Source organism: Spinacia oleracea, chromosome 4 (assembly GCF_020520425.1).
Source record: "Spinacia oleracea cultivar Varoflay chromosome 4, BTI_SOV_V1, whole genome shotgun sequence".
Lineage (NCBI taxonomy): Eukaryota > Viridiplantae > Streptophyta > Magnoliopsida > Caryophyllales > Amaranthaceae > Spinacia > Spinacia oleracea.
The window spans coordinates 169,319,513-169,343,115 of NC_079490.1; the positions used below are offsets into that span (position 1 = coordinate 169,319,513).

Consider the following 23,603-nt stretch of genomic DNA (forward strand, 5'->3'; position numbering starts at 1 on the left):
ATTATAAAATAAATTCACATTATTTTTTAATCTACATTAATAAATAAACAAATAAATTTTAAACAAATAATTATAACAATTTCATTTTTTTTAATTAGCCTACAATTCCGAAAAGAATAATAAAAAAAATTCAGATTATTTGAGCCGCCCAGAGATGGCGGCCCAAACCATGTACGGGCCGCCCAGAGATGGCGACCGGAACCATGTCGCGGCCGCCATCTCTGGGCGGCCCGTACATGGTTTGGGCCGCCATCTCTGGGCGGCCGAAAAATTCAAAAAAAAAAAAAATTCATACCTTCGGCGACGATGCGTCCATCATGGACGATGACTACGACGTTGAAGGAGCGAAGTCGTCCATGAGGTGGTCAGCTCAAGCCGGTGGTAGGTGGCGGTGGATTGGTGGAGGGTGGCGGTGGTCAAGATGGTGGTTGGAGCTAAGTTGTGGTCAGCCCGCAAAGTAGAATTGGGGATGCCGGAAAGTTTGAGTGGGGCTGCCGGAAAATTGAACCGGGGTGGGAGGGGCAGCCAGAAAGTTGAGAGTGAAAAGTTGAGGTGAAAAGTGAAGAATTGAGGTTCTCTTTTATAAGGGTAACATCGTACTTTCACGTTAATTTTTGCGGGCGATTTTAGCATATGCGGATGTCGAATAGCGATACACATTTTAAAAGTCCGTTATAAATAAATAAAATAAATAATTCAGAAGACTTGGTCGTCTAGACTTCAAAGTGCTCAAGATTGGACGTATAAAGGAAATATCATAAAAAACTTTTGACAAACGTGAGTTGTCAACTAAATTATGCAAACAATGCTTTATGAAAGAGAAATATTGTTTCCTTTGTACTAATATACAGAGCAATATACACTATAATTGGATACCAAAATTCTAAACCACGTACTTCTATGACCACATAACAAAAATAAGACACAACAAATGAAACAACCAATAGTTGTGAACTAACACTGATGAATTATTGACTATTGGCATAATATTATCCACATTATTGTTGTTCTTATTTGTAAGTGTATGTTCCACTGGTCGGGCCATGTCGGGTCTATGTACGCTGCAATAACCAATTCCCCATTCCATCAACAAATCCGAATCACCGGCAACATCGCCGTCGTTTGCATATTTGAAGCATAACCCTGAATTGTTGTACAACCTAAGTTTCTTTCCCATTTTCCATAACATATCTTTGTCTAGAGGAAGTATACCACTTAATTGGTTATCATTTATTCTTAACTCACTAAGGGATTTAAAGGCCCGAAAACTATCCGGTATTGACCCGTTAAACCCGTTTCTGTCTACGTGGATGACTCGGATTTTCGGTAGCCGGGCCAATGAGCTAGGGATTGGGCCTTGCAACTTCATGTTGGAAAGTATCAATGTGACTAAATTTTGCATGCCTTCTAGAGCATTATTTGGAAGTGTTGTGGCTATCATAGAGTTGCCTTTTAAGATTAGAGCTTGTAGGGAATCAAGGTTTTTGAAGGAATTTGGGAATGGGCCTGTAAGCCTATTGAAGCTAAGGTCCATGAGGATAAGGTCTTTAAGGCCCAATATTGATTCTGGTATTGGGCCAGATAGCCTATTGCGACTGAGATCCATTTTGGTTAGAGACTGGCTAAGCCCAATACTTGAAGGGATTGGGCCGGTTAGTAGATTTTGGTTAAGGTCTAAGACATTCAAAGAAGGAAAGGCAAAGTTGGGTATTGGACCCATTAATCTATTCCCATTCAAACTCAATGACCTAAGCCCATTAATACGGCCCAAAGACCTCGGTATTGACCCGTTGAGATTATTCCGGCTCAAATCAAGGATCTTTAGCTTAGTCAAGTTTCCCAACTCACTCGGAATAGGGCCAAAAAGCCCGTTTTCTCTTAACACCAACGTTTGAAGAGATGGGCCCAAATGGCCCAAAAAAGCCGGAATGGGCTGAGGAGTGTTGCTCAAACAACGGTAAAAAAACAAGGTCCTAAGGTAAGGCAACTTGGTGATGGACTTGGATATATATGATTGGGTCGGATCACATGTAGGAAAAGCGGTATCATCCGATAACGCCCCGAATGAGAGTGAAACAATATGGTAGACATTATTTTTATCGGGCATACATTCGATACCGTGCCACCGGCCCCGACAAACGTCGGGTATTTCAGTCGCCCACGGGTTCCCGGTCGCTATCATAATATCATAAACCGCCTTTTGTTCCCGGGTATCCGTCCGGGCGCCGGCCTTATTATTAAAACCCATTTGAGGAGCATCAACTAAGGTTGACGGGGTAGTGGGATCCGACATTATAACGGTAAACGGTAAAATGGGTAGGGGTAAATTTAGGAGACATAAAATGAGTAACGTGGTGTGTAATAAAATAAAATTGGCCATTTTTGTAAGAGATGGGAAAATTGGGAGTATTTTAAGGTGAGTTTGGGGTTGAGAATTTAGTGGGTGTGTATATATATGGGTGATTGTGGAGTTAATAAGGTGGTTGCATGCATAGTTGTGAAGTACTGATTACGTAATAATGAGAGTTCACGAGAATGAGATGAAAATGAAATGGAATTGATTTGGGGAATTTTGCATTTAATTCTTTCACGAGATATGGCTTTGGGTTCTTTAACTTTGCTTAGTTCCAAGTGGCTAATGGGGCCTACAAAGTACGAAAATTATAGACCGATAGTTGTTTGTTAATAAAAAAAAGTACGGACTAAGAGCATGTTCAGCCCTGTCTTGTCTTAAGACTTACTTTAAATGTCACATCAGTTTTCTACTAATTTTTAATAAGTTTTTATGTGCTAAGACTTGCTAAAACTCAACTAAATTTATCTCCTCACCCCTAAGACTCAATTAAGATTTCTCAATACATGTACATGACATCACCCACTTTTAGGATGACATCACCCATGTGAGTGTCCAAGTCTTAAATTGAGTCTTGAAAAACCAAGACTTCACTTAAGACTTTGTTAAGACAAAGGGAGATAAATGGGTGAAATTATAGAAGTCTTGTCTTAAGATAATATTGATGATGTCATCCCAAATTATTTGAAAAATGACATTTGATTTTTGAAAAATGGCATATGTTTTTGTAAAATGGCATTTGTTCTTATGTTCTTTGAAAAATGGCATCTGTTTTAATGTTTGTCTTATCCCTATTTCGTCGTTTTGTGAGGGTGAGATGTATTTGCTAAGTATTCTCAATTGAATTTTGGATGGAATCTCAATTGATTTATGTTATTGGGCTTTGTTTTCTCTTAGGTTCCCCGTTATAACATTTTTAGTCTAAACCCCAAAAGCTATAAAAATGATCAACGAGCAACTTTTCTACCGCTTCTAGCAAACAAATTGACGGCTTGGCGAAAAAACCTAATGACTTTGTACTCTAAGGGTCTCGAGTTTGGCTTATGTGAAAAGAAAAAAAAAGGTTTCGAGTTTGTTCAATTTGGGTATGACATGCCACTACGCAATATTATAAGGTTGAAAAAAACAATATGATAGAAAATGCATGTAAACGGAAGTGTAGAAACTTGAAATGAGTTTAAAGTAGTTAAGTAGGTGGTAATATGCACCATTACTCCATAAGGAACAACATGCAAGTGACAAATCGTGGAACACAAACGTTACAAGTGGACTTGGAGCCATCCGAATTTCAAAAAGACCAAGGAGATATAATTTTACCGTATAACCAGACTACCAATAGTACAACAAATGCTTGTTTAGACACATATGTTCATAAGATGCAAAAATATGGGAAGAAATATGATATTGATTGTGGTTGTTTCATACTCATAGTATAACCGATTGTACATAGAAAATTACTTTCAAGGCTAACTAAAACCAAAGTGCTCCTCTGTTATACTTTTCGTTAAATGATTATACATACCTCTTGTCTTGTTTTCATTCATGTCCTTTATATTTTGATATCTCCATATCAGCTTGTCCAATCAACGAAGATAAAAAGAAATGGTATATATTTTCATCTATAAGGGTGACCTTGGGTGACCTAAGTACCTAACTCTAAGTGCATCCTCTTATGCCCCCCCCCCCCCCCCAACATGTGTAGAACACGTGAGAGGGAAATGTGAAAGGGTCCAACGAAAGCTATAAAAACAAAAATTGGTGCACCTACACCCAAGAATTCGTACCTTGTTCACCCCTTTATAAGTAAATTGTAGACTGGATTATATGCAGTCGTAGAATTGTTGGACCCGTTTTTCACGCCTTGTCCCAACCTTATTTTTTTTATTTTTTGGCCGCCAAAATTGTGTTTCTAGTTACAAAATTGCACCGACTATTCATAAACATGCTATATTGGCCCAAAAAGCGAGTTATGGGCACCATAATTTGGCCCTATTCGACCTAACGCGATGGGATGAACTTTTTGGCATTCCCCAACCAGAACCCAACCATAAACCTAAATTCAAACCCAAGCCTAGGCCTAACTCAATTACTTAAGAAGAATGCAATTAAATATTCATTTTCTTCCTATGTGCGACAAATTCCCAGATAACTTTACCATTAAAGACCTTCAATAATCAATCATCAAATTTTCATATTTAACTTAGTCCGACTCGTTTGAATTTAGACCGGTTAAGACTCTAGCCATATTGACCTATAGGACAATTTCTCTCCGTGCAAATATTTCGTTTCCACGCAAACCGCTCAATAAAGCTAGTATTGAGGCCGTGTTGGTAAAAAAAAATTAAGAAAAAAACATGCGTACTCACTGAGTCGGAGTTAAGAGGTTTTCGAAGTCAAAGTCGAGCCAATTTAAGATCCAAATATTAAACGGGGCGTATTCAGACTTGATATGGTCCGGACCCCAGTACGATCCATTGCCCATTTGCCATTCCTAGTACTCCGGAGTCCGTACTCACAAAGTCGGAATCCAATTTCCAATTTTTAACGTTCTCAAATTATTTTGCACATTCACAGCTTCCCGCCCATTTCATTCCCCCCATTTCCACCTTCTCTCTCCTTCCATCTTCTTCCCCTCTTCTGTTCTTCTCAATTCTTCACTTTCCGCTACATACTAATCTCACAAATTTCAACTGCAAACGAATCCCTATCTATCTGCTCAAAAATTCATTTGCAAATTCAATTATTATCTCCAAAATTGACGAACTGACCAAATTCAGTCGTCGAACTAACGTTTTTTATTCAATAAGTACAGCAGTTGCAGCAGACAGCTCATTTATATGAATTCGCGACACTGCAAAAACAAGTAAGTATAATTATCCTTTTTTTTTTAATCCTCAACAGTTAATTTACCGATTATGAAACTAGGGTTTTGAAAATGACGATATCCCCAATTTTCTGAATTTCTGCGTTTGTTGAATTACTAGCCGTTTATGGTAGATTATGGATGGATATGTTAATTCATGACGAAAGTGAAGCTTATAAATTATGAGGTAATTTTTTTCTTTGTGGGCTTTGTGCTATTTAGCAAAAAATGGAGGGAAAATGGTGTTTATTTAGATGTTTTGTGATGCAGTGGGATGAGTGTTTTTGCTGGACAAGAATGCAATAAGAAGGCTCCTAAAGTTAATTGGGATGAACATGTGAAATCACATAATAACTTTGCTACGCAAAATGAGTTCCTGAGCTCGAGTTTTCTTTTTTCGCTACCTACACAAAAGCCGCGTCCTGAAGGGAGGTAAATATCTGTATCCATCGTTTTATTGACATATTTTGGATTCTCTTGTATCATGAGGGTTTCTTTGGTTGAGTGTGCTGTACTTTGGAATTTCGGATGTACGAAGTATGAGTTTTGGGTAGTTTGGAAAGAGGGACTTTTATAAGTTTGCAGAACTTGGTTAGTTCTAGGGTAAGATGGGCATATGTTGAGCCGGGTGACTATGTACAGGATATGGGACTGCTTTTATGAGTTACTTTTATGTGTATGGGTGAGTTTCGAAGGGATATTAGGTGACTCTATATGGCTTTTACCGTCTTATTGCATACACTCTTTTAGTTTCAGAATTTGTGCTAGAAAAACTAGAAAATATGATAATTGATACTAAGTACATGTATTTTCAAATAATTAAAAGCCTGCAGATGCAATAGTCTGCTTGTTCTCATTTTCATCAACTTTTGTGCTATTGTTTTGTGGTTGTGAAAATACAATGATATACTCATGAAATGCTCCATGTTACTGAAGTTTCACGATCACATGATGATGCCCTTAGATTGGCTTGTAACTACTGTTATCTTGACTTGCTATAGCCCCTGCCTATCCAATTTATAAATGATTAGGATCAGCTATCTTTTCGTGTTCTTACATTATGTATTTGGGTACAAATTAATTGTATTTTACGTGTAATAAAGCTATATGCTCGTAATACTCACGCCTTTCATGTTCCATTATAGGATGATGACTTGCCAAGTTCAGAGTATTGGTAGATCACAGGTGGAACAGGTAAAATTTTGCCTGCGTAAAACTATGAGCCGCATTGCTGGGTTTTGTTTATTTATTGTCAAAGTCCTTACCTTGTAGAATTTTCTCCGCTTCTATTTGATAGTTAAGTTGTCCTTTAATACACTGTAGTTCTTTTCGATATTCTCCGCCCTTCCAATTTTTGGGAACAACTTATCGTCTGTTCTTCTATCATCTCATAGAAGTTTGGTTCATTACCTTGATTGGTCTTCATGGGAGGCGAATGTAATCATTTTTGCTCCCGGATTTCAATTTAGCTTTTGAAATTGGAAAGATATCTTAGAAATTTGGTTACCATCCTAACTTCTTGTGTAATGTTTTTGGCAGGCCTGGAAGTCCCTCTCGAGCCTTCAGCTCGGTCGCAGGAACTATGTCAGGCCAGGGAAAACTGTTCAGCCAGTGAAAAATGTAAATGCTGTTCAGTTTCCTGGAAAACATGGGGTGCCAGAGAAGTCATATGGTAACAACATGAAAAATTCTGTAAATCAGGAATGGCATCACAAAGTTACTGAAAGCAAAGATAAAGCTGGTAATCCCACAAGGTATTATTCTGCCTCAACTCCGATGCATCAGACAGTTGAAGCTGGAATGGGTGAGGCAAAATTGTTGCACAGTTCTCATTTACCAATTCGTGAAGGTTCACTTCATCATAATGTCAAGTCAACAAGTGATAGCAAAGGGCCAGATGAGGCAGTTATTGATGTGATAAATGATGATGATATTCTTGGGGTAAGCTGACGTACAATTTTATATTGTTTTATTTATAGGAGACGCTTTGGACCTTTTGGTTCAGCCTTCTGTTTTTTATTCGATGAATCATATAATTTTTTAATTTGATGAGTCATTTTTTACGTGGTTTGTAGCTTGAATAATGGTAAAACTACATATGGTGGCCATGAACTGATAGTCTGTCAGCGCATCTTAAATGGTTGCATCATAAATCAGTTATACTTGTTAAACATGGTACTTTGACTTTTGGAAACCTCAGATTTCACTGCTGAAGATAAAAAAAGAATTTTGAGTAAAATTAAGATTCACGGTGACTAATCAAATGGCTAAGCCTAATCTCTGCTACGATATGAAACTATATGCTCTCGTTCATTTTTTGTTCCAGGCTCTGAATGATACTGCATACTGATTACTTTTACAATGAATTTGCCTGGTCAGAACATTGACGTTGACCAAATTGTCATGGAGCACTACCAATCAAGTTGTACTCCTCAGCCTGCTGGTTCTAAGTCTCTACAAGCAACTCCAATGGCAGATAAATATGTTATTGCAAGACATGACGAAACCTCATTGCCTCCAGAATTGTGCTGTAATTGCAGTCACGGATACAAGGTGTGGTTTTTCTGTCTTCCTCTTGTTATTATTATTTTCCAGGATAGGAAAGTAGTGGTGAGAAGGTAGACGTTGGTGTGAGCTTCTCTATGTCAATAGAGATAATGTATTCTTAACTAAAACTGTTCATATGTCATCAATGTTAATGCCTAATTCTTCATTTTCCAGCTAGGATTATGTCCAGAAGGGACAATTCATCTGCAAGAGATGAAAGACATGTTAATTGTCATATCAAATGAATTGCTTGACAATTTGGATTTAACTCCTGAGAGGATGGAGAAGCTTCGACAGGACAGGTTAGCCAAAAACACTCCTTTTAACCCCTGGGTCTTTTATGTACTCCGTAAAATGCTAATAGCGGGTTTGGTTTTGCTTTATGGACAACTGTTCTCAACACCTTAAAACTAAAGTCTGTTTCAGAAAATTTGCCTGTACACTGAAAGATTCACCTGTTTAGGTTGCAGCTAAATAAGCAAATTCAGTTGATGGAGACTCATGTTCGCAATATGACTATTGATGTGGAGATGCAGAATTCACAGTTTTCTGCAACAACAGAAAATGTAAGGGGTTATAATCATGATACATCTCAGGCTACCTTTAGGTCGAATGCATATGATACACCTCAGGCTACCTTTAGGTCGAATGCATATGATACACCTCAGGCAACCTTTCCGTCGAATGGATATGATGCACCTCAGGCATCTGGCTTCATGACAGATCCAATGAGATTAGATAACCGATTTAACAATTTTGATGAGTCAAGTGGTTATAATCGGAGCGATTTGTCATCAGTTTCATTCTCTTCTATGGAGAGGTTTGATTTTTCATCAGCACCTGTGGACAGAGAGTCATATAAACCGAGGGTTGTTGATGTAAATTACATAGAAGGTTCAAATGACAGGAAATGGAGTAGCTGGGACTTTCCATGGACCAAGAATTTGGAGGTGAATACTTGCATTCTTTTGAGAATTTCACTTGCGTCATGGTTTTTTCTGATTTTTACATTCGGACATGTATATTCTCTTTCAGACTAACAATAAAAAGGTGTTTGGTAACCATTCTTTTCGACCCAATCAAAGGGAAATAATCAACGCAACCATGAGTGGTCATGATGTTTTTGTTTTAATGCCTACTGGAGGAGGAAAAAGTTTGACTTATCAGGTACATATCCTCCATCCAAAATTTACATGAAATTTTCTTTGTTATTTTATGTCGGCATAATATATCATCAATATAGCTTTTGTAGACTTGTTGGGACTTGGGACTTACTGACATGTAATTCCCCCAATGAGGATGTAATGCATTTAATTATGCTTTGTCTTTGTGTGGAGATTGCGTCTCGTTTGTGCTACGTCATGTGCAAGTCTTTGACATGGGAGTTTTTTTCCTGGCAGCTTCCTGCTCTCGTTTGTCCAGGAGTAACTTTAGTTGTATCACCACTGGTTTCTCTCATCCAAGATCAGATTATGCATCTTTTGCAGGTGATTTTCTTACCCTCCTTCCTCTAATAAATATGGACACTGAGATAGAGACGGATCATATGACATAGTTATAGTAAATCTGCAGATGGCCTTATGATTGGCAAAAGAGACTATAGTTTGACTAGCTGCGTTGTCAGCTACTTGAACTTCAGACAAGATTCCATTTAAGTTTTGTTATTGTCTTAGTCAATTTTTCTTACCACCTTCATAAAATTAATGATAAATAAATAAAATATCGACCATGGTAAGTAAAGCTACGTGATGAATCGAATCAAGAATCATAACCGATCACCAAAGGAAGGGAAAAATAATTCCTCACTGTGCAGGGAAATATTGCCCAAACTTATTCCTCTTCTCTGTCAACAAACCAAGAGCGAGTTTGGTGAATGTATTTGCCTTTTCGTTTCGAAAATCTACTATTCCGTGCGTCATGAAAAAGATCTACCTCTAAAGATCTTAGAGTGTACTTGGTGACACTTTGCTCTATCTGGCCTGTAGTTTGCCTTGTACATTTCAGTTGCATGCTGCATTGTTCCCTCAGTTCTGGTTAGAGGTATAAGTGAGTGATCTCAGTTGACACTTGTTGAGCTCATGCTTAATTAGATTCTCTTGCTGTTACCATAGTTAGTAAACTCTTGTCTCTTGGACCTCCAATTCCTCCAGTTATCCATGTTTAAGGTCTTCCTAGTTTCTTTTTTTCGTTTCTTGTTGAGAAGGTTGGAGTAGAGAGGTCAGTTGTTTCAATTGTTTTCCAACTACAGGGGAATTCAGATACAAAGGGAAAACACCCTTGAATAATAGGAATAAGACCCCTAACTATGAGGGGCAACTTCTTTTGTTCTCATATACTCCGTAGTTGAGAAGGAAGAGACTTTCTCATGGAAGCTGAATAGGCGTACACAGTGGAGGGCTTAGAGATTTGGAGTGCTCTAAGCGCAAACTATGGAAAGAAAGGAACTTGTCAAGCATGATATAAGTATTTTATTGTTAAGACTCGAAGATTATAACATTTATTTATTTCTACTGCCACATGAATTATGGGTATGGAACTCTTGGGATTGTGAGAATAATTTATATATGAAAGAAACTTGAGACCCATCCGATTGTATTTCACTATTTTGGAAGTTGAATATAAGGGAATGCCCTTAAGATTTTATTTATTTTGTTTTGAATTTATCAGTGTTTATGAAAGACAGTGGTGAACTGGAGTATGCATAAATGTCCTTTCTAGTTCTTAGATTCTGCATGAGCATCTTGGTGTGCTTTCCAATGTCTGGCAGTGACCGTAGTGTACTGCGATTTAGGGTGTTTTGGCCCTTGTGGGTCCAACCTACAAAACTTGATAGATTGGTTTAGATTCCCAAATTGATTTTTTTCAAGAATTCAAGATAAGATTCCTCAAACAAAACAAAAAAAAAAATTAGATAAGAAAACGCAAAATAACGGTGCCTAAGAAATCCTTTTTCTTGGTTTGAGGAGCAGTTGAAATGTGCTCATCATACAAACGAGCTCTAGTGAGCTTGGCATCTCATATAATATACAGTCTATTATTAGAAACACAAAATATGTAAATATCTTAAGCTATTTGTCTCCAGTCTCCAATTTTCAAAAAATTCTCGAGTGACCTTGAACTTTTGGAAATTCTGAATCTTTATCGCCTTGATTTTCCTTTGTATCTTTCTGGAGTTTCATAAGTTCAACCTTGCCGATCTATTGTATCTTGACATTATTTGTTATTAGGCAAATATACCAGCTGCTTACTTGAGTGCCAACATGGAATGGAGTGAACAGCAAGAGATACTTAGAGAACTTTGTTCAGACAATTGCAGATATAAGCTCTTGTATGTCACGCCTGAAAAAATTGCAAAGTGAGTATCAGCAGTCTATGTATGAGTGTCACATGTATGTTAACTGGTGCTGAATAAAGCTTTCATATATCTAATCAATTCTGGCTCTTTTGTTGCTCATGCTCACAGAATTGTTGTTTTATTCAATGCTGCAAGCATGAGCAAGATTGGTTATGTCATCATGTTTTTTGTTTGAGGTTTGGTATGGAACTATGGACCTTGTTGACATTGTCAACTCTGCATACTAGAACTCTTTGACAATTTCATAACCCAGATCATAATCACAAGGAAAACATCATATACTCTTTTCCTGGAATTTGATTATGTCAAGACCTCGATAGTAATGCAATGAAATTCACAAATGAGGCTGTAGTATTGCTGTTTTTTGAAATAGTATTACAAAAAAGACCCTTTTTTATACAATAAAGGAAACTACATTTTGCAGCTGAAGCCAGAAGGTGCATTTTTCTTTCCTGTTGTATTACAAATTACATAATTACATTACTATGAAGTATTATTTTTCCTTAAAAATGATTGGCGGTGGTAGTGGTGTTTACTTCTGCCCTTGCAAGTGCCTGAAAGATAAAGTTCATCTGTGTGCAGAAGCGATGTTTTCCTGCGAAATCTAGAGAAGCTGTATTCTCTTGATTTACTTGCCAGGATTGTTATTGATGAAGCCCATTGTGTCAGTCAGTGGGGACATGATTTTAGGCCTGATTATCAGGTACTTTCTCTAGCTCAGAATGGATGTTTCTGCTTCTAGTCTTTCCTTTATCGCAGTGTTAACGTTTACAATTTTATTTGGTTATGTCCAGAGTCTTGGTATCTTGAAACAGAAGTTCCCAGCCACGCCAGTGTTGGCGTTAACTGCTACTGCAACAGCGGTTGTTAAGGAAGATGTTGTGCAAGCTCTTGGTCTTGCTAACTGCATTGTTTTTCGGCAAAGTTTCAACCGTCCAAATTTGTCGTAAGTCTTGTTCTACCTACGTCTGACTTCTTGGCAATGTTTCAAGTTTTCAACTAATGAAATTTTCTATTTTTATTTGATTTCTAGTGATGATAGCTTTTGTAATATTTTTCAGGTATTCAGTTATGCCTAAAACAAAAAAGTGCTTGGAGGAATTTGACAAGTTCATTAGAGCAAACTACTTTGATGAATGTGGTATTATTTATTGCCTATCAAGAATGGATTGCGAAAAGGTTGCTGAACAGTTACAGGTTTGCCTCTTTTTGTGGTTTTCAAATGCATTTTATTGGTCACACTGACCGTCATATGCTTCTAAGTTCTGCTTCATTCTATTCTATAAATCAGTGAGAAATTGGTTTATTGTAATATGTGATTTTCTTTCAAGCTATTTAAAGCAAATGGCTGTCTGCTATTTTAGTTACTACAAATTTGTAATACGATTAATCATTTCATGAATTTTGATGTTCAGGGTTATGGACATAAAGCAGCTTTTTACCATGGCACTATGGATGCTGCTCAACGTGCCTTTGTTCAGAAACAATGGAGCAAAGATGAAATCAATATAATATGTGCAACTGTGGCCTTTGGAATGGGTAACTTTTTTTTTGTTTTCCTGTTATTGATGCCATTTAGCCTAGCTCCTGGTAGCTGTCAATTTGTCATCTGACATTGATATTACAATTATTAGGTATCAATAAACCAGATGTTCGATTCGTGATTCATCACTCCATCCCAAAATCTGTTGAAGGATACCATCAGGTGTTACTATATTTATTGTACTTTGTTCCTTTTTTGTCATTTATGCTATAGAATAATAGCGAGTATACGAAATGTTTACTTCAGTGAGCTCATAGTTTTTTCACCCAAAAAGTTAGGACGGCTTTTCTAGTTACTTTCAGACTGAAATAGATCATCTTATGTCGTCATTCATAAATTACTGAGTTTGTTTCTATGACAATGCTGAATGTTCTTAGTCTATTTTTTAAAAAGATCATGAATGCTGAAAATTTCTTATGCTCGTCATTGTGTATGCACACACAGTCGGGTTAGTGAAAAGTAGTGAATTGTGAAGCACTTAAACTCCAGGCAGATATGTATGATGTTTAAATATAAGCTGCTTCTGTTACTTACCAAACTAATATAAAGATGATTGGGCAAAGGTGTCTAAATAAGAACCCCTCCAGAAAAGGTGTCTAAGTAGGAGCCGTGCTGTATGTGAGTTGACTATGATACAAGATCCTCTAAATTGTGACTTATAAAGATTTTCATGATGAAGGAATGTGGTCGTGCTGGTAGAGATGGCCTACGCTCATCTTGTGTGTTGTTCTACAGTTACAGCGATTATGTAAGTTCTTCACTTCTACACCCTAATTCCTTAAATTAACCTATTAATGTATCACTGACAGTTATTTGTCCTACATGTAACTGTATTCTTTTACATTTGGCTTTAAAATAATACCGAAATAGATATATGTGACTAATGCGAATGTGTGTGCCTGCGCGTGCTTTCTCCACTTGTGTTCCTATCAATATTTGAATGTTTACTTTGTCCAGATTCGTGTCAAGCATATGCTCAGTCAAGGAGCCATTGAGCAAAATGCATTCGCATCTACACATAATCGTTTGAATTCATCAAATCCTGGGAGGATAATGGAAACAAACATGGAGAACCTTCAACGCATGGTATATGAATTTTTGATGCAACTTTTGGCTTACACTGTCTTTTTACCCTCTTGTTTTCCTTTTTTCTTATCGCAAAAGTTTGATGTATTGGCCTTATTTTACCAGGTTAGCTATTGTGAAAATGAAGTTGACTGTCGACGCCTTCTACAGCTTGCTCACTTTGGAGAAAATTTTGATCCTGCACATTGTAAAAAAACATGTGACAATTGCTCTAAGGTTAAAAGTTCTATTGAGAAGGACGTGACACAAGTTGCAATACAATTGGTGTGGGAAACTACTTGAATTTTTTGTATATTCGATCACTAAGATAAATTTACCTAGTGAGGTAATTGATGTTGTGTAGGTGGAGCTAGTGAAGTCAACGGGGCAGCAATTCTCATCAGCACACATATTAGAAGTCTTCCGGGGTTCTTTAAGCCAATATGTAACAATTTTATGCATTTCAAATACTTGATCCTGTTCCGTTTTCCTTGGGTATGTGATGTCAGTCACATTTAATTCTTTGTGTGGAAAATCCAGGTCAAGAAACACAAACATAATACTCAGAAACTTCATGGAGCTGGGAAAGGTTTGGCGAAGGGTGAAGCATCTCGAGTGCTTCGTCACCTTGTTGTTGAGAACATTCTTGTTGAGGAGGTCAAAAAAAGTGATATCTATGGATCTGTATCATCAGTTTTGAAGGTATGTATTGGGAATCTAGTTGGTTTAGGAAGTTCAATCAGTTTAGGAAGAAAATTGTTTAAAGGCGTGATTGGCAATGTTCAATTAACTTATTCTAGCTGCATCCTTCACTTGTTTTCAGGTCAATGAATGCAAATGTAGAAATCTCTTTTTTGGCGGTCAAAAGATAATTTTAAGGTATGACCTCTAAAACCGATTTTTCACTTCTCTACAGACACTTACGCAGTAACAAATGTGATGAATTAACCTTTTGGCATTTTATAGTCAAAGTGTGTGCTCCGAATCGTGTTTCAATCCTGTAAATTTAATATTGTCTAAGTTGGATTGGCTTTTTTGTTAACCTTTTTCTAGCTGAAGTTTTTTATAATGTGTTAGTCAATCGAGTTCAATTGTTTGGCAGTAAACTGAAATTAGAGAATTGTAACACCAACCAGCATTCTGAAAGTCTGTAGTTTGTATTTTCGTTTTGTAATGAGCACCTGTAATTTGGACTGGTATATGCGGGTTTCATCTGAGATGTGTAACTTGCAGATTTCCATCAATCGCCCAATCAACATTGAAATTTACCAAAGCTGATGCAACGCCAGCAAAGTCGTCGCCCATTTTTGGGAAAACAAGTCCTCTGCAAAGCCATAATTCTAAGCCAGAATCAGAAGCTGACTTGGTATGACTCAAATTCTCCCTATTTATTGTGAATGTTTTGCTTCCGTGTCTCAGCGTTGAAAATGAGTTTCTTCTGGCAATTGATTGCCATTAATTTTTTTCCAGGATATTTCTGCCAAATTGTTTCCAGCTCTTAGGTTGCTAAGAACAGCCCTCATGAAAGAAGGCGGTGACAGGGTCATGGCACATCACATATTCTCGTAAGCATATCCTTTTCAATGCAGCATGTGCTCTTATTGTTTTATTATTATGATTTCGTGTGTTCTATCTACTGTTAGATTCCATCATGCGTAACTGTTGCCTGGTTCACTAGTATGAGATTGGGTACTGGCTCGCATTTCGCTACATAATTTGCTAAAATAGACCAAAATTATACCATTTTTATTTTGTAGTTCGCTTTTTCGGTTCGTGGTTCGTGGGGTGATTGGAGGATTAGGTAACACTGTGCTAGTATTCGTACTCTGAAACGAAGGAAATAACTACAGCATTGATTTCTCTGAAAAACATGCATAAACACAATTAACTTGATTGCTATAATGATTTAAGGAAACCCCATTTCCCCTTGTTTTTGTTATGTATTTTTCCATTTTATTTGATCTCCTCAACCTCCAAAAGAAAAAAGGGGAACAAAGTTTCCTTTGTAAATCATAATAATTATTTTTGCTGTGGTTGAACCAGGAATACGACATTGCAATTGATCAGCAGAAAGGTACCTAGAACCAAAGAAGAATTGCTAGAGGTTAATGGCATCGGAAAGTAAGTTCTAAATTATGTTTTAAAGTGTTTTAATCTTTTTTCGTGAGAAAAACAACTTTTTCTTTTAGTTTTGCGTTGTGATCCTTTAACTATAGTTATATCAGCCAGAAATACCCACATTATTGTCAACTAGCTTAGTTGATAAAGTCTTAAGAGATTGATACCAAAGACTTGGTAAGTTGGTATTGAATCCCGTATTCATCAGTGCCCATTGTTGCTCACTAAGAGCATCTTCAATGGCAAGCTAATTTGACAATTAGCTTGTTATGCCACATAAGATTTCAAGCTATTCATTTTCTAGGTAATTGGTGCTCCAATGGCTAGCAACTAGCTTGTTATTTAAATTGGTTCCACTTGTCAATTAATTATTTAGCAACTTTTGTGAGCTAGTTGTCAAGTAAATTAGCTTAAACAAGCTAATTTATTATTTTCACTCTAATGATCTAGCTATTAGCTTGAAACTTTTATAAATTTTAAGCAAGTCTTTAACTACAATCACTGGGCACCAAATCTATAAACTTTTGTTAGCTTTAATCCCTACAATTTCTCACCTGCATAGGCTCTTTAATCTTCCATTTTCATTCTGTAGTGTGAAATTGAAAAAGTATGGTGATCGTCTGCTAGAAACCATAGAAGCTACCATTAAACAACACAACAACATAAATAAGAACAGCAGTAGCAGCAATGATAGTGCAGATTCAATAAAAAGGAGAAGAGAAGCTGCCAAGGTTTCTTCAAATGGAACATCTAATGGTGATGAAGACATGATGGGAAGCACAGGGAGATCGAAGAAGAGAGTTGTCGCAGCAGGGAAGACTTCTGAAATCAAACCGATGGAGGTTGACGTGTTTAGTGACTGCTTAGATGCTGATCTTGATTATGATGATCAAGTTTTTGAGATGCAGGCTAATAATGGGTTAATAAATCCAATGGGTGAAACAAATGTTAATGGAAGAAAGCTGCCTGTTTGGCCAGGACAAAGAAAGATTTAACTCAGCTTGTGTAAGTTTCCTTCAAATTATGCCCTTAAATGTGTTGTGTACATAATTTTTGATTTAGCTTAGGTGATGCCAATATATACTAATCTAGGCAGAATGTGATTAGGCAAAATGTGTTGTGGAAATTAGGTTCCGCTGTTGTATGTAGCCAAAGAAGATGATAAATGTAAGTTTTTGTAATCCTTCAGCTTGGAAATTTTGGTAATCTTAATTATGAATCACCCTAATCCACAATTTGATAAGCAATTCTAGTGGTTACCAACTTAAATAGAAATCTAAACAATACGGAGTACTATGAGAGATTTTTCCATATGGATTATGGATCCTATAGGATATAGCTCTATGCTAGTTTCTTGAACTTTGTTACGGGATTTTACAATGCAGGGATCCAAAATCCCAAATTCACAGGAAAGACTGGTTTACTCAATTGCTACTTCAGCGAACTAAGCATAACTTGCTTAGGAATGTTAATGACGCGTTTGACAAGTGAACTAATTTCTTGCGGGAGTTTACATGGTTACCTCGATGGGTAACATCCCTCCCACTTGAGATTTTTTTTTCATACCTAAGGCTCGAACCCGAGAACTTGGTTAAGGAGCAATAGGCCCTTAACCACTCACGACAACCTCAATTAGTTGAGCATGTAATCTGCAGGCTGTGCACATCATGTTTCGAGTGTGTGTTGTGCCCACTCTGACCTGGCCGCAAGATGTACAATATAATTAAAATGTGTGGCAACTAACTTTCCTGGAATTAAAAATGGTTGTGCGCCGGACTTTAAACTGACCCCATGAACTATGATCTGAATGGGCTTGGCCCCACGTCAAGCTTACTTTTGGAAATTCTCTCTTTGATTCCACTTCACCCTATCCTCTTTGATTCAATTGCAAGGCGAGGTCGAGGTTTAAGTTTTCCGCTAGTCTTGCTAGCTCCGCCGTTTCACGTCTAACTATAAGCAAGTTCGAACTATATTTCCTCCAAAAGGTGTGACCATTGTGGGATGAGAGGCCTAGAGCAACAACGTGTGGCCAAAATTTTAAAAAAATGGGACCTAGGCTCTGTGGCAGGTCAAGTCGGGCTATCGTGTCTAAATCTAATTTTTTTAAATTTATCATGCTTTGTTAGGTTGGTCATGTCGTGCTGGTATATGAGACTTAACAAGAATTGACACATCATTCAATTAATTACTCTCTTCAAGTATTTAATTAATATGCGAAATGCCAATAATATAAAAAGTCAAATACTCCCTCCGTCCCGGAATACTTGACCTGTTTTCCTTATCGGATCGTCCCTTAATACTTGACCTGTTTCTAAAAATGGAAATATTCTAACAATATTATTATTTCTCATTCCACCCATAATAACCCACCTACCCCCTACTCCATACAAAAAATAATTAAAAATTCAACCCCTACTCTCCCCAACCCCACCTCTTAACCCACCTCCCACTAACTACATTAAAATAATACCCCACTATCAACTACTACCTATTAAATTAAATAAGTCAATTCAAGTCCCTTAAACTCTGTGCCGGTCAAACCGGGTCGAGTATTCCGGGACGAAGGGAGTAATAATTTTTGTGTAAGACTGTCTTACCGGAAAGATCACTTTAATTGCTTAACTAATTAGTTTCAATGTTTAACTAATATGACACCAATATGGCCTTTTAATATAAAAGTTCGTAAAAATTAAAATGGTGCATATATTTTGAAACGGCGTTAGTAGCAAATTAACCCCAAGACTTAACACTCATGTGCAAATTAGCCCCTCTACTTTTAATTAAAGCAAATTAAACCCATGTCTTTTGTAATATGTGCAATTAACATCCAAATGAAATTTACCGCCACGTATAACCTAAGTTTTTTAGTTTAATCGGAATACCGCCATAATTTTTCAATATCATCGGAAAAAACTACTTTATACATACTTAATTACGTACATAAAATAAATCTACATTTTTTTATAAAAAAAAAAAACAGAAGCAGAGGAGCATAAATGTCTATGTTGACGAAGTATATTCACAGCATTCTCTTTTTGGCATGTAAGACGCTCATCCCCAAATTCCCACCCTCCCCAAATTCCAAATTGATGTTAGCATGTTTATGGTGGAGGTGTGGAACTCCCACTTGTAGTTAGGAGAGATGAGAGAAGCAACCATAAAAATGGAGGAGAGAGTTAGAAGCTTAGCCACGTTGTATACGTGTATTATTTATGGAAATTCCGTATATATTGTTTTCCGGTGAAATTTCGTGTATTCAGACTAAAAATATCGGAAAACACAACTTTGGAGTTAAATTACACAATTTTCAAAGTTATGGGTTTAATTTGCTATAATTCGTAAAGGGGCTAATTTGCACATGAGAGTTAAATGGTGGGGCTTATTTGTCATATAATTTTGAAACTGAGAAAGTAATTCAACAATTCTACCATAAATTTAACCAGAAACTTTGTCTACGGCGTATTATATTATAAAATAAAACAAAATGATTTACATTCTAATCTCAATTATATTATCAGAAGTTCATGATAAAAATCTCCAAAATTTAAAAGTTAGAATATGGAAAATTGTCATGTCACCATAATATTGCACAACACAAGCCACGTCCTAGATAAATATCCCATGCACAATCTACAATAGACACGTCCTTGACCTCATCCAAAACATTTTATACTCCCAAGTTAATTTTTTTTTGATGAATCAATATCCATATATACTTATAAATTATAAATACATAATTCTTCCTTCCCTAAAGAAAATAGATCAAAAAATAACCAAAAAAGTACAAGAAACTTAAGAAGAAAATAGAGGGGAAAAAATGCAAATAATAACACCACAACAAGGGGAAACTATGAGAGAATCAAGATCCCAAACGATGAGAAGTATAGGTGAACAAAAAGTGAGGGAATTAGTGGTGGAGAAGAGGAGACTAGTGGAGGTGCCTTACACCGCCACTTTGGCTGACACCATGAACACCCTGGTTGCCAACCGTGTGATGGCGGTACCGGTGGCGGCACCACCAGGGCACTGGATAGGGGCAGGTGGGTCAATGATAATGGAGACAGATAAACATACAGGGGCAGTAAGAAAGCATTACATAGGAATGGTAACAATGTTGGATATATTGGCTCATCTTGCTGAGGATGATAATGATGTTGTTAATGGTGGAGATTCTACTAATAATAATGATGTTGATAAAAAGTTGGGTGTTACTGTTTCCACTATTATTGGTCATTGTCTTGAGGGGTTAAGCTTGTGGACTCTCAATCCTAATACTAGGTAATTATTTAATTAAGCTTATTCATTTTGTGTTTTGACAAGTTAAGTATTTTGTGCTTAGTTTATTGCTGTGCTTTGATGACTATAGCTTAGACATAGACATATGTTCATTGTGAGGCAAAAGAACATATCACTCTAAGAATTTGTATTTTAATGACAATCTAATACGGGTTAAAAATTTTATCGCAAAAATCTTTTGCGACGGGGCTAATAACTAAATAAAGGCGGGAACAATCGTCATAAATGTCTTTTACGACGGGTTAACAACAAGACTTCTCGTTAATGACGGCCCATTTCCTGATGATTTCGCGACAAAAAATCCCGTCGTTAATCAATGATCATTGGCTTTTAGCGATGAGATTTCCCGTCGTTAATACTATATATAATATGGTAGTGTATTGGAGTCTAAGAAAATATGACTTTTTCTTAAAAAGAATACGGGATATGTTTTTGTTATTTTAACTATTTAAAGTATAAAAGAGCGTATGCCATGTTCTTTAAATGTTACTCCGTATTTTAACTATTTAAAGTATAAAAGAGCATATGCCATGTTCTTTAAATGTTATTTTGTTGTACAATCAGTATGATGCACGTATGTTAATGAATCATGATCTAATTTGCAAACTAATTGTGCCTTAGTTACATTGTGATAAATATTTGGCTTGCTAATGTAATTTAAACAAGTTTAACATTTTTAAGACCGACATGAATAATTTATACAATTACTGAATAGCAAGATCAATCCCAATGGTCGGGACTCGGGAGAAGCTAATTAGGGACTTGCTTGTAAGCATTAAAAATGACGGTAGTTAGACCATTGTCGCACATTATCTAAATTAGCAAACTAGTCTGAAAAACATTACTTCCTCCGTTCCGGAATACTCGTAACGTTTTGACTTTTTTCACTATTCATCTAATTCACTCTGACCCTATTTTATTTATAGTATATGAAAATACTCCGTAAGTGTTAGCATATAATATATTGTTGGTTTCATCTTAATATATATTTTTAAAATATTAAATTTTATATGTTTTTATAATATATAATTGAAGATATTGATAGTCAAAGTTGTGTATTGGCAAATGTGTCCAGTTAAACCGTTGCGAGTATTTTTGGACGGAGGGAGTACAATACATAGAATACGTAACTTGAAATACGGAGTAGAAGTTAAAGATAATACGGAGTAATCAACAAGTAGCCAACGGAAGTAGTTGGAGATTGTGTAGCTCATACAGCCGAGGTGGCATCTTAAGCAGTAAGTGTTAAAAATGTTTAAGCTAATAGCTAAACCAATGTTGCACCTTAACTTAACTTCGTAGAGCTAATTAGTTTGAAAAATATCACAATATACCAGAAATCATATACAGGGGGCCAAAACTTAACTTATAATTTTATAACGATGAGAAACAAAAATAAATACAAAAAACAAGTAAAAAAAATGAGGGTGTTAAGATTTGAATCTTGTACCTCCAACAACCTCTTAACCTCTAAATATGAAGGTAAAATAACCACTTGATCTATATTTGACATGTGCTTTAGTATTACATATTTAATTGTTAAACATATCATGGGGGACATGGCTCCCGCCAGCCCCCCTAATTCCGCCCCTGAATATAAGGAAAATGTTAAGTAAAAGTTCAGTAATGTAGATAAGGCCTTGTATAGTTATATATAGTTAGTTGGTTGCAAGAAAATAGGTAATTCGCGTAGCAATCGATAAGCAAGAGAGGGAAGAATGAAAATACTTGTGGTTTAGCTAGTTATTTGAATACTTTTCACGAACAAATAAGGACTACATATAATATCTCTAAAACCATTACACCTACAATAATATGTATGCAGTCTCCTAGATTGCATGGAAGTCTTCAGCAAGGGAATCCACCGAGCAATGGTGCCATTAGACAGCAACATGGATAACATTTCAGGTGTTGAACTTGTAGAATCATCATCATGTTACCGTATGTTAACCCAAATGGATGTCATCAAATACCTGAAATCCCATGCCCAACAAGAATTGCGCGATGTGATGGCGCGCACTGTGAGGAGCACCGGGGCGGTCACTGACACTATACTTGCCGTGACTCACCGGACTAGAGCTATCGACGCCATTAAGTGTTTGAGAAGTGCTTCTCTTCAAGCTGTTCCTATTGTTGATGCTTCAGATGTTCCCACAGAAGGTGATAACCAACTGATTAATGTAAGTGAAATCATGAAAACCATTTAGATTCTGTTTTGTGTTATGTTTTATGATCTTTTATTTGTGCTTATGTACACTTAATAATGAATAGTAAAACACTAAGGTATTGACCTAGCAGTTAACACTGAGGGTCTGTGTGTGATAGGACTCACGTTCGAATTTCCCCTCCAGCATTTGTAATTTGTATTGAATTTCCCCTCCAACATTTGTAATTTGTATTGTCTTGTATGATCATTTGACAATCAATGGTTTGCAATTGCAGGGGTACGGCATGAAGATCGTGGGAACCTTTTCTGCGACTGATATAAGAGGTTGCCCAGTGGATTTGATGCAGTCATGGCTACCATTAAATGTACGGGAATTCATGGCAAAAGTGTATCGGAATCCTTCCCACGGGGCACCGGACTTAGTGAACTCTCCCAAGTTGCTAGTGAGTTGTTATGCTGATTCTTCCTTGCTGGAAGTGATCGACAAAGTCACGACTAAACACGTGCACCGGGTTTGGGTTCTCGATGAATACAATTACGGTACTATCCTCGGGGTCATCTCTTTAACAGACATAATACGAGCCGTTAGAGCTGCTCTTATTTCAGCATCTTAAGTTGCAGAATGGTTCTGAAGAGTTGTTAAATGAGATTATGTTCGTTTTTCAAGGTTTTCAGACTTGAGAAGGTCTTTTGTTATTTGTGTTGCGCTGTAAATCTGTAATGTTCAATGGTTAGTTTGTTGCTAACTGGGAGTTTGCTCTTCTAAGGTCTTCAGACTTGAGCAAAGGTTTTTAGTTCTTGTGTGTAACGTTTACTGGTTTATCTTAGTTTGTTAGTACTTTTTGGAAAAAATAGTCTAAGTTGTTCTTGTGTGTAATGTTTACTGGTTTTTTTAGTTCTTATGTGTAATGTTTACTGGTTTATCTTAGTTGTTTACTGATGTATAACAAGTAACGAAAAGGAGCATAGATGATGAAGACTGAGATTAGCAAGGATGAATGTCTTAACATTTATGTTTGACATGCAAAACACTTCAAAATCCTACGCAACTAGTAGAGTTAGTATGAGAATAGGAATAACAAGAATAATCCATACAAGAATACGGATTTATTCAGTATCACTGTCAGTTTTCAGTTTTTGATTTTTTAGTTTCATACTATATAATTTGAATCATGAACTTAAAATCATCATAGGTATAGTATTCATGTTAATTTTGAAAACTGACAACAAAAAACTGAAAACTACTTTTTATGGTTTTTATATTTTGGTTTTCAGTTTCGGAAAAATCAGAGAACT

General features: G+C 36.6%; 3 protein-coding genes across 3 annotated transcripts; 2 read left to right on the forward strand and 1 right to left on the reverse strand.

Annotated features, from left to right (window-relative positions):
* Nucleotides 1-809: 809 nt before the first annotated feature.
* LOC110784231 (protein TOO MANY MOUTHS) lies at nt 810-2,430 on the reverse strand. Its single transcript, XM_021988658.2, has one exon. It carries the CDS (start codon nt 2,378-2,380, stop codon nt 899-901), a length of 1,482 nt encoding a protein of 493 aa, XP_021844350.1. The 5' UTR covers nt 2,381-2,430; the 3' UTR covers nt 810-898.
* Nucleotides 2,431-4,888: 2,458 nt separating this feature from the next.
* Nucleotides 4,889-17,056, forward strand: LOC110784283 (ATP-dependent DNA helicase Q-like 4A). Its single transcript, XM_021988727.2, has 26 exons — nt 4,889-5,216; nt 5,338-5,403; nt 5,487-5,648; nt 6,362-6,410; nt 6,756-7,157; nt 7,596-7,769; nt 7,938-8,065; nt 8,227-8,713; nt 8,799-8,930; nt 9,164-9,250; nt 10,991-11,118; nt 11,701-11,821; nt 11,913-12,064; nt 12,180-12,315; nt 12,534-12,657; nt 12,753-12,823; nt 13,341-13,409; nt 13,619-13,747; nt 13,853-14,011; nt 14,091-14,171; nt 14,267-14,428; nt 14,550-14,605; nt 14,960-15,092; nt 15,197-15,291; nt 15,770-15,847; nt 16,437-17,056. The coding sequence occupies exons 2-26, from the start codon at nt 5,399-5,401 to the stop codon at nt 16,837-16,839; spliced, it is 3,723 nt and encodes a 1,240-aa protein (XP_021844419.2). The 5' UTR covers nt 4,889-5,216; nt 5,338-5,398; the 3' UTR covers nt 16,840-17,056.
* A 2,495-nt stretch (nt 17,057-19,551) lies between these two features.
* On the forward strand, nt 19,552-23,230 carry LOC110784284 (SNF1-related protein kinase regulatory subunit gamma-like PV42a). Its single transcript, XM_021988728.2, has 3 exons — nt 19,552-20,122; nt 21,966-22,320; nt 22,583-23,230. The coding sequence occupies exons 1-3, from the start codon at nt 19,662-19,664 to the stop codon at nt 22,919-22,921; spliced, it is 1,155 nt and encodes a 384-aa protein (XP_021844420.1). The 5' UTR covers nt 19,552-19,661; the 3' UTR covers nt 22,922-23,230.
* The last annotated feature ends 373 nt before the right edge of the window (nt 23,231-23,603 follow it).

What these genes read in the sequence shown, in the direction of transcription:
- LOC110784284 (XM_021988728.2), top strand. Translation starts at nt 19,662, where the DNA reads ATGCAAATAATAACACCACAACAAGGGGAAACTATGAGAGAATCAAGA. An exon ending in ACTCTCAATCCTAATACTAG is followed by an intron (nt 20,123 to 21,965) that starts GTAATTATTTAA and finishes ATATGTATGCAG; the next exon opens with TCTCCTAGATTGCATGGAAG. An exon ending in GTGATAACCAACTGATTAAT is followed by an intron (nt 22,321 to 22,582) that starts GTAAGTGAAATC and finishes TTGCAATTGCAG; the next exon opens with GGGTACGGCATGAAGATCGT.
- LOC110784231 (XM_021988658.2), bottom strand. Translation starts at nt 2,380, where the DNA reads ATGGCCAATTTTATTTTATTACACACCACGTTACTCATTTTATGTCTC.
- LOC110784283 (XM_021988727.2), top strand. An exon ending in GGTCAAAAGATAATTTTAAG is followed by an intron (nt 14,606 to 14,959) that starts GTATGACCTCTA and finishes TGTAACTTGCAG; the next exon opens with ATTTCCATCAATCGCCCAAT. An exon ending in ATGGCACATCACATATTCTC is followed by an intron (nt 15,292 to 15,769) that starts GTAAGCATATCC and finishes TGGTTGAACCAG; the next exon opens with GAATACGACATTGCAATTGA.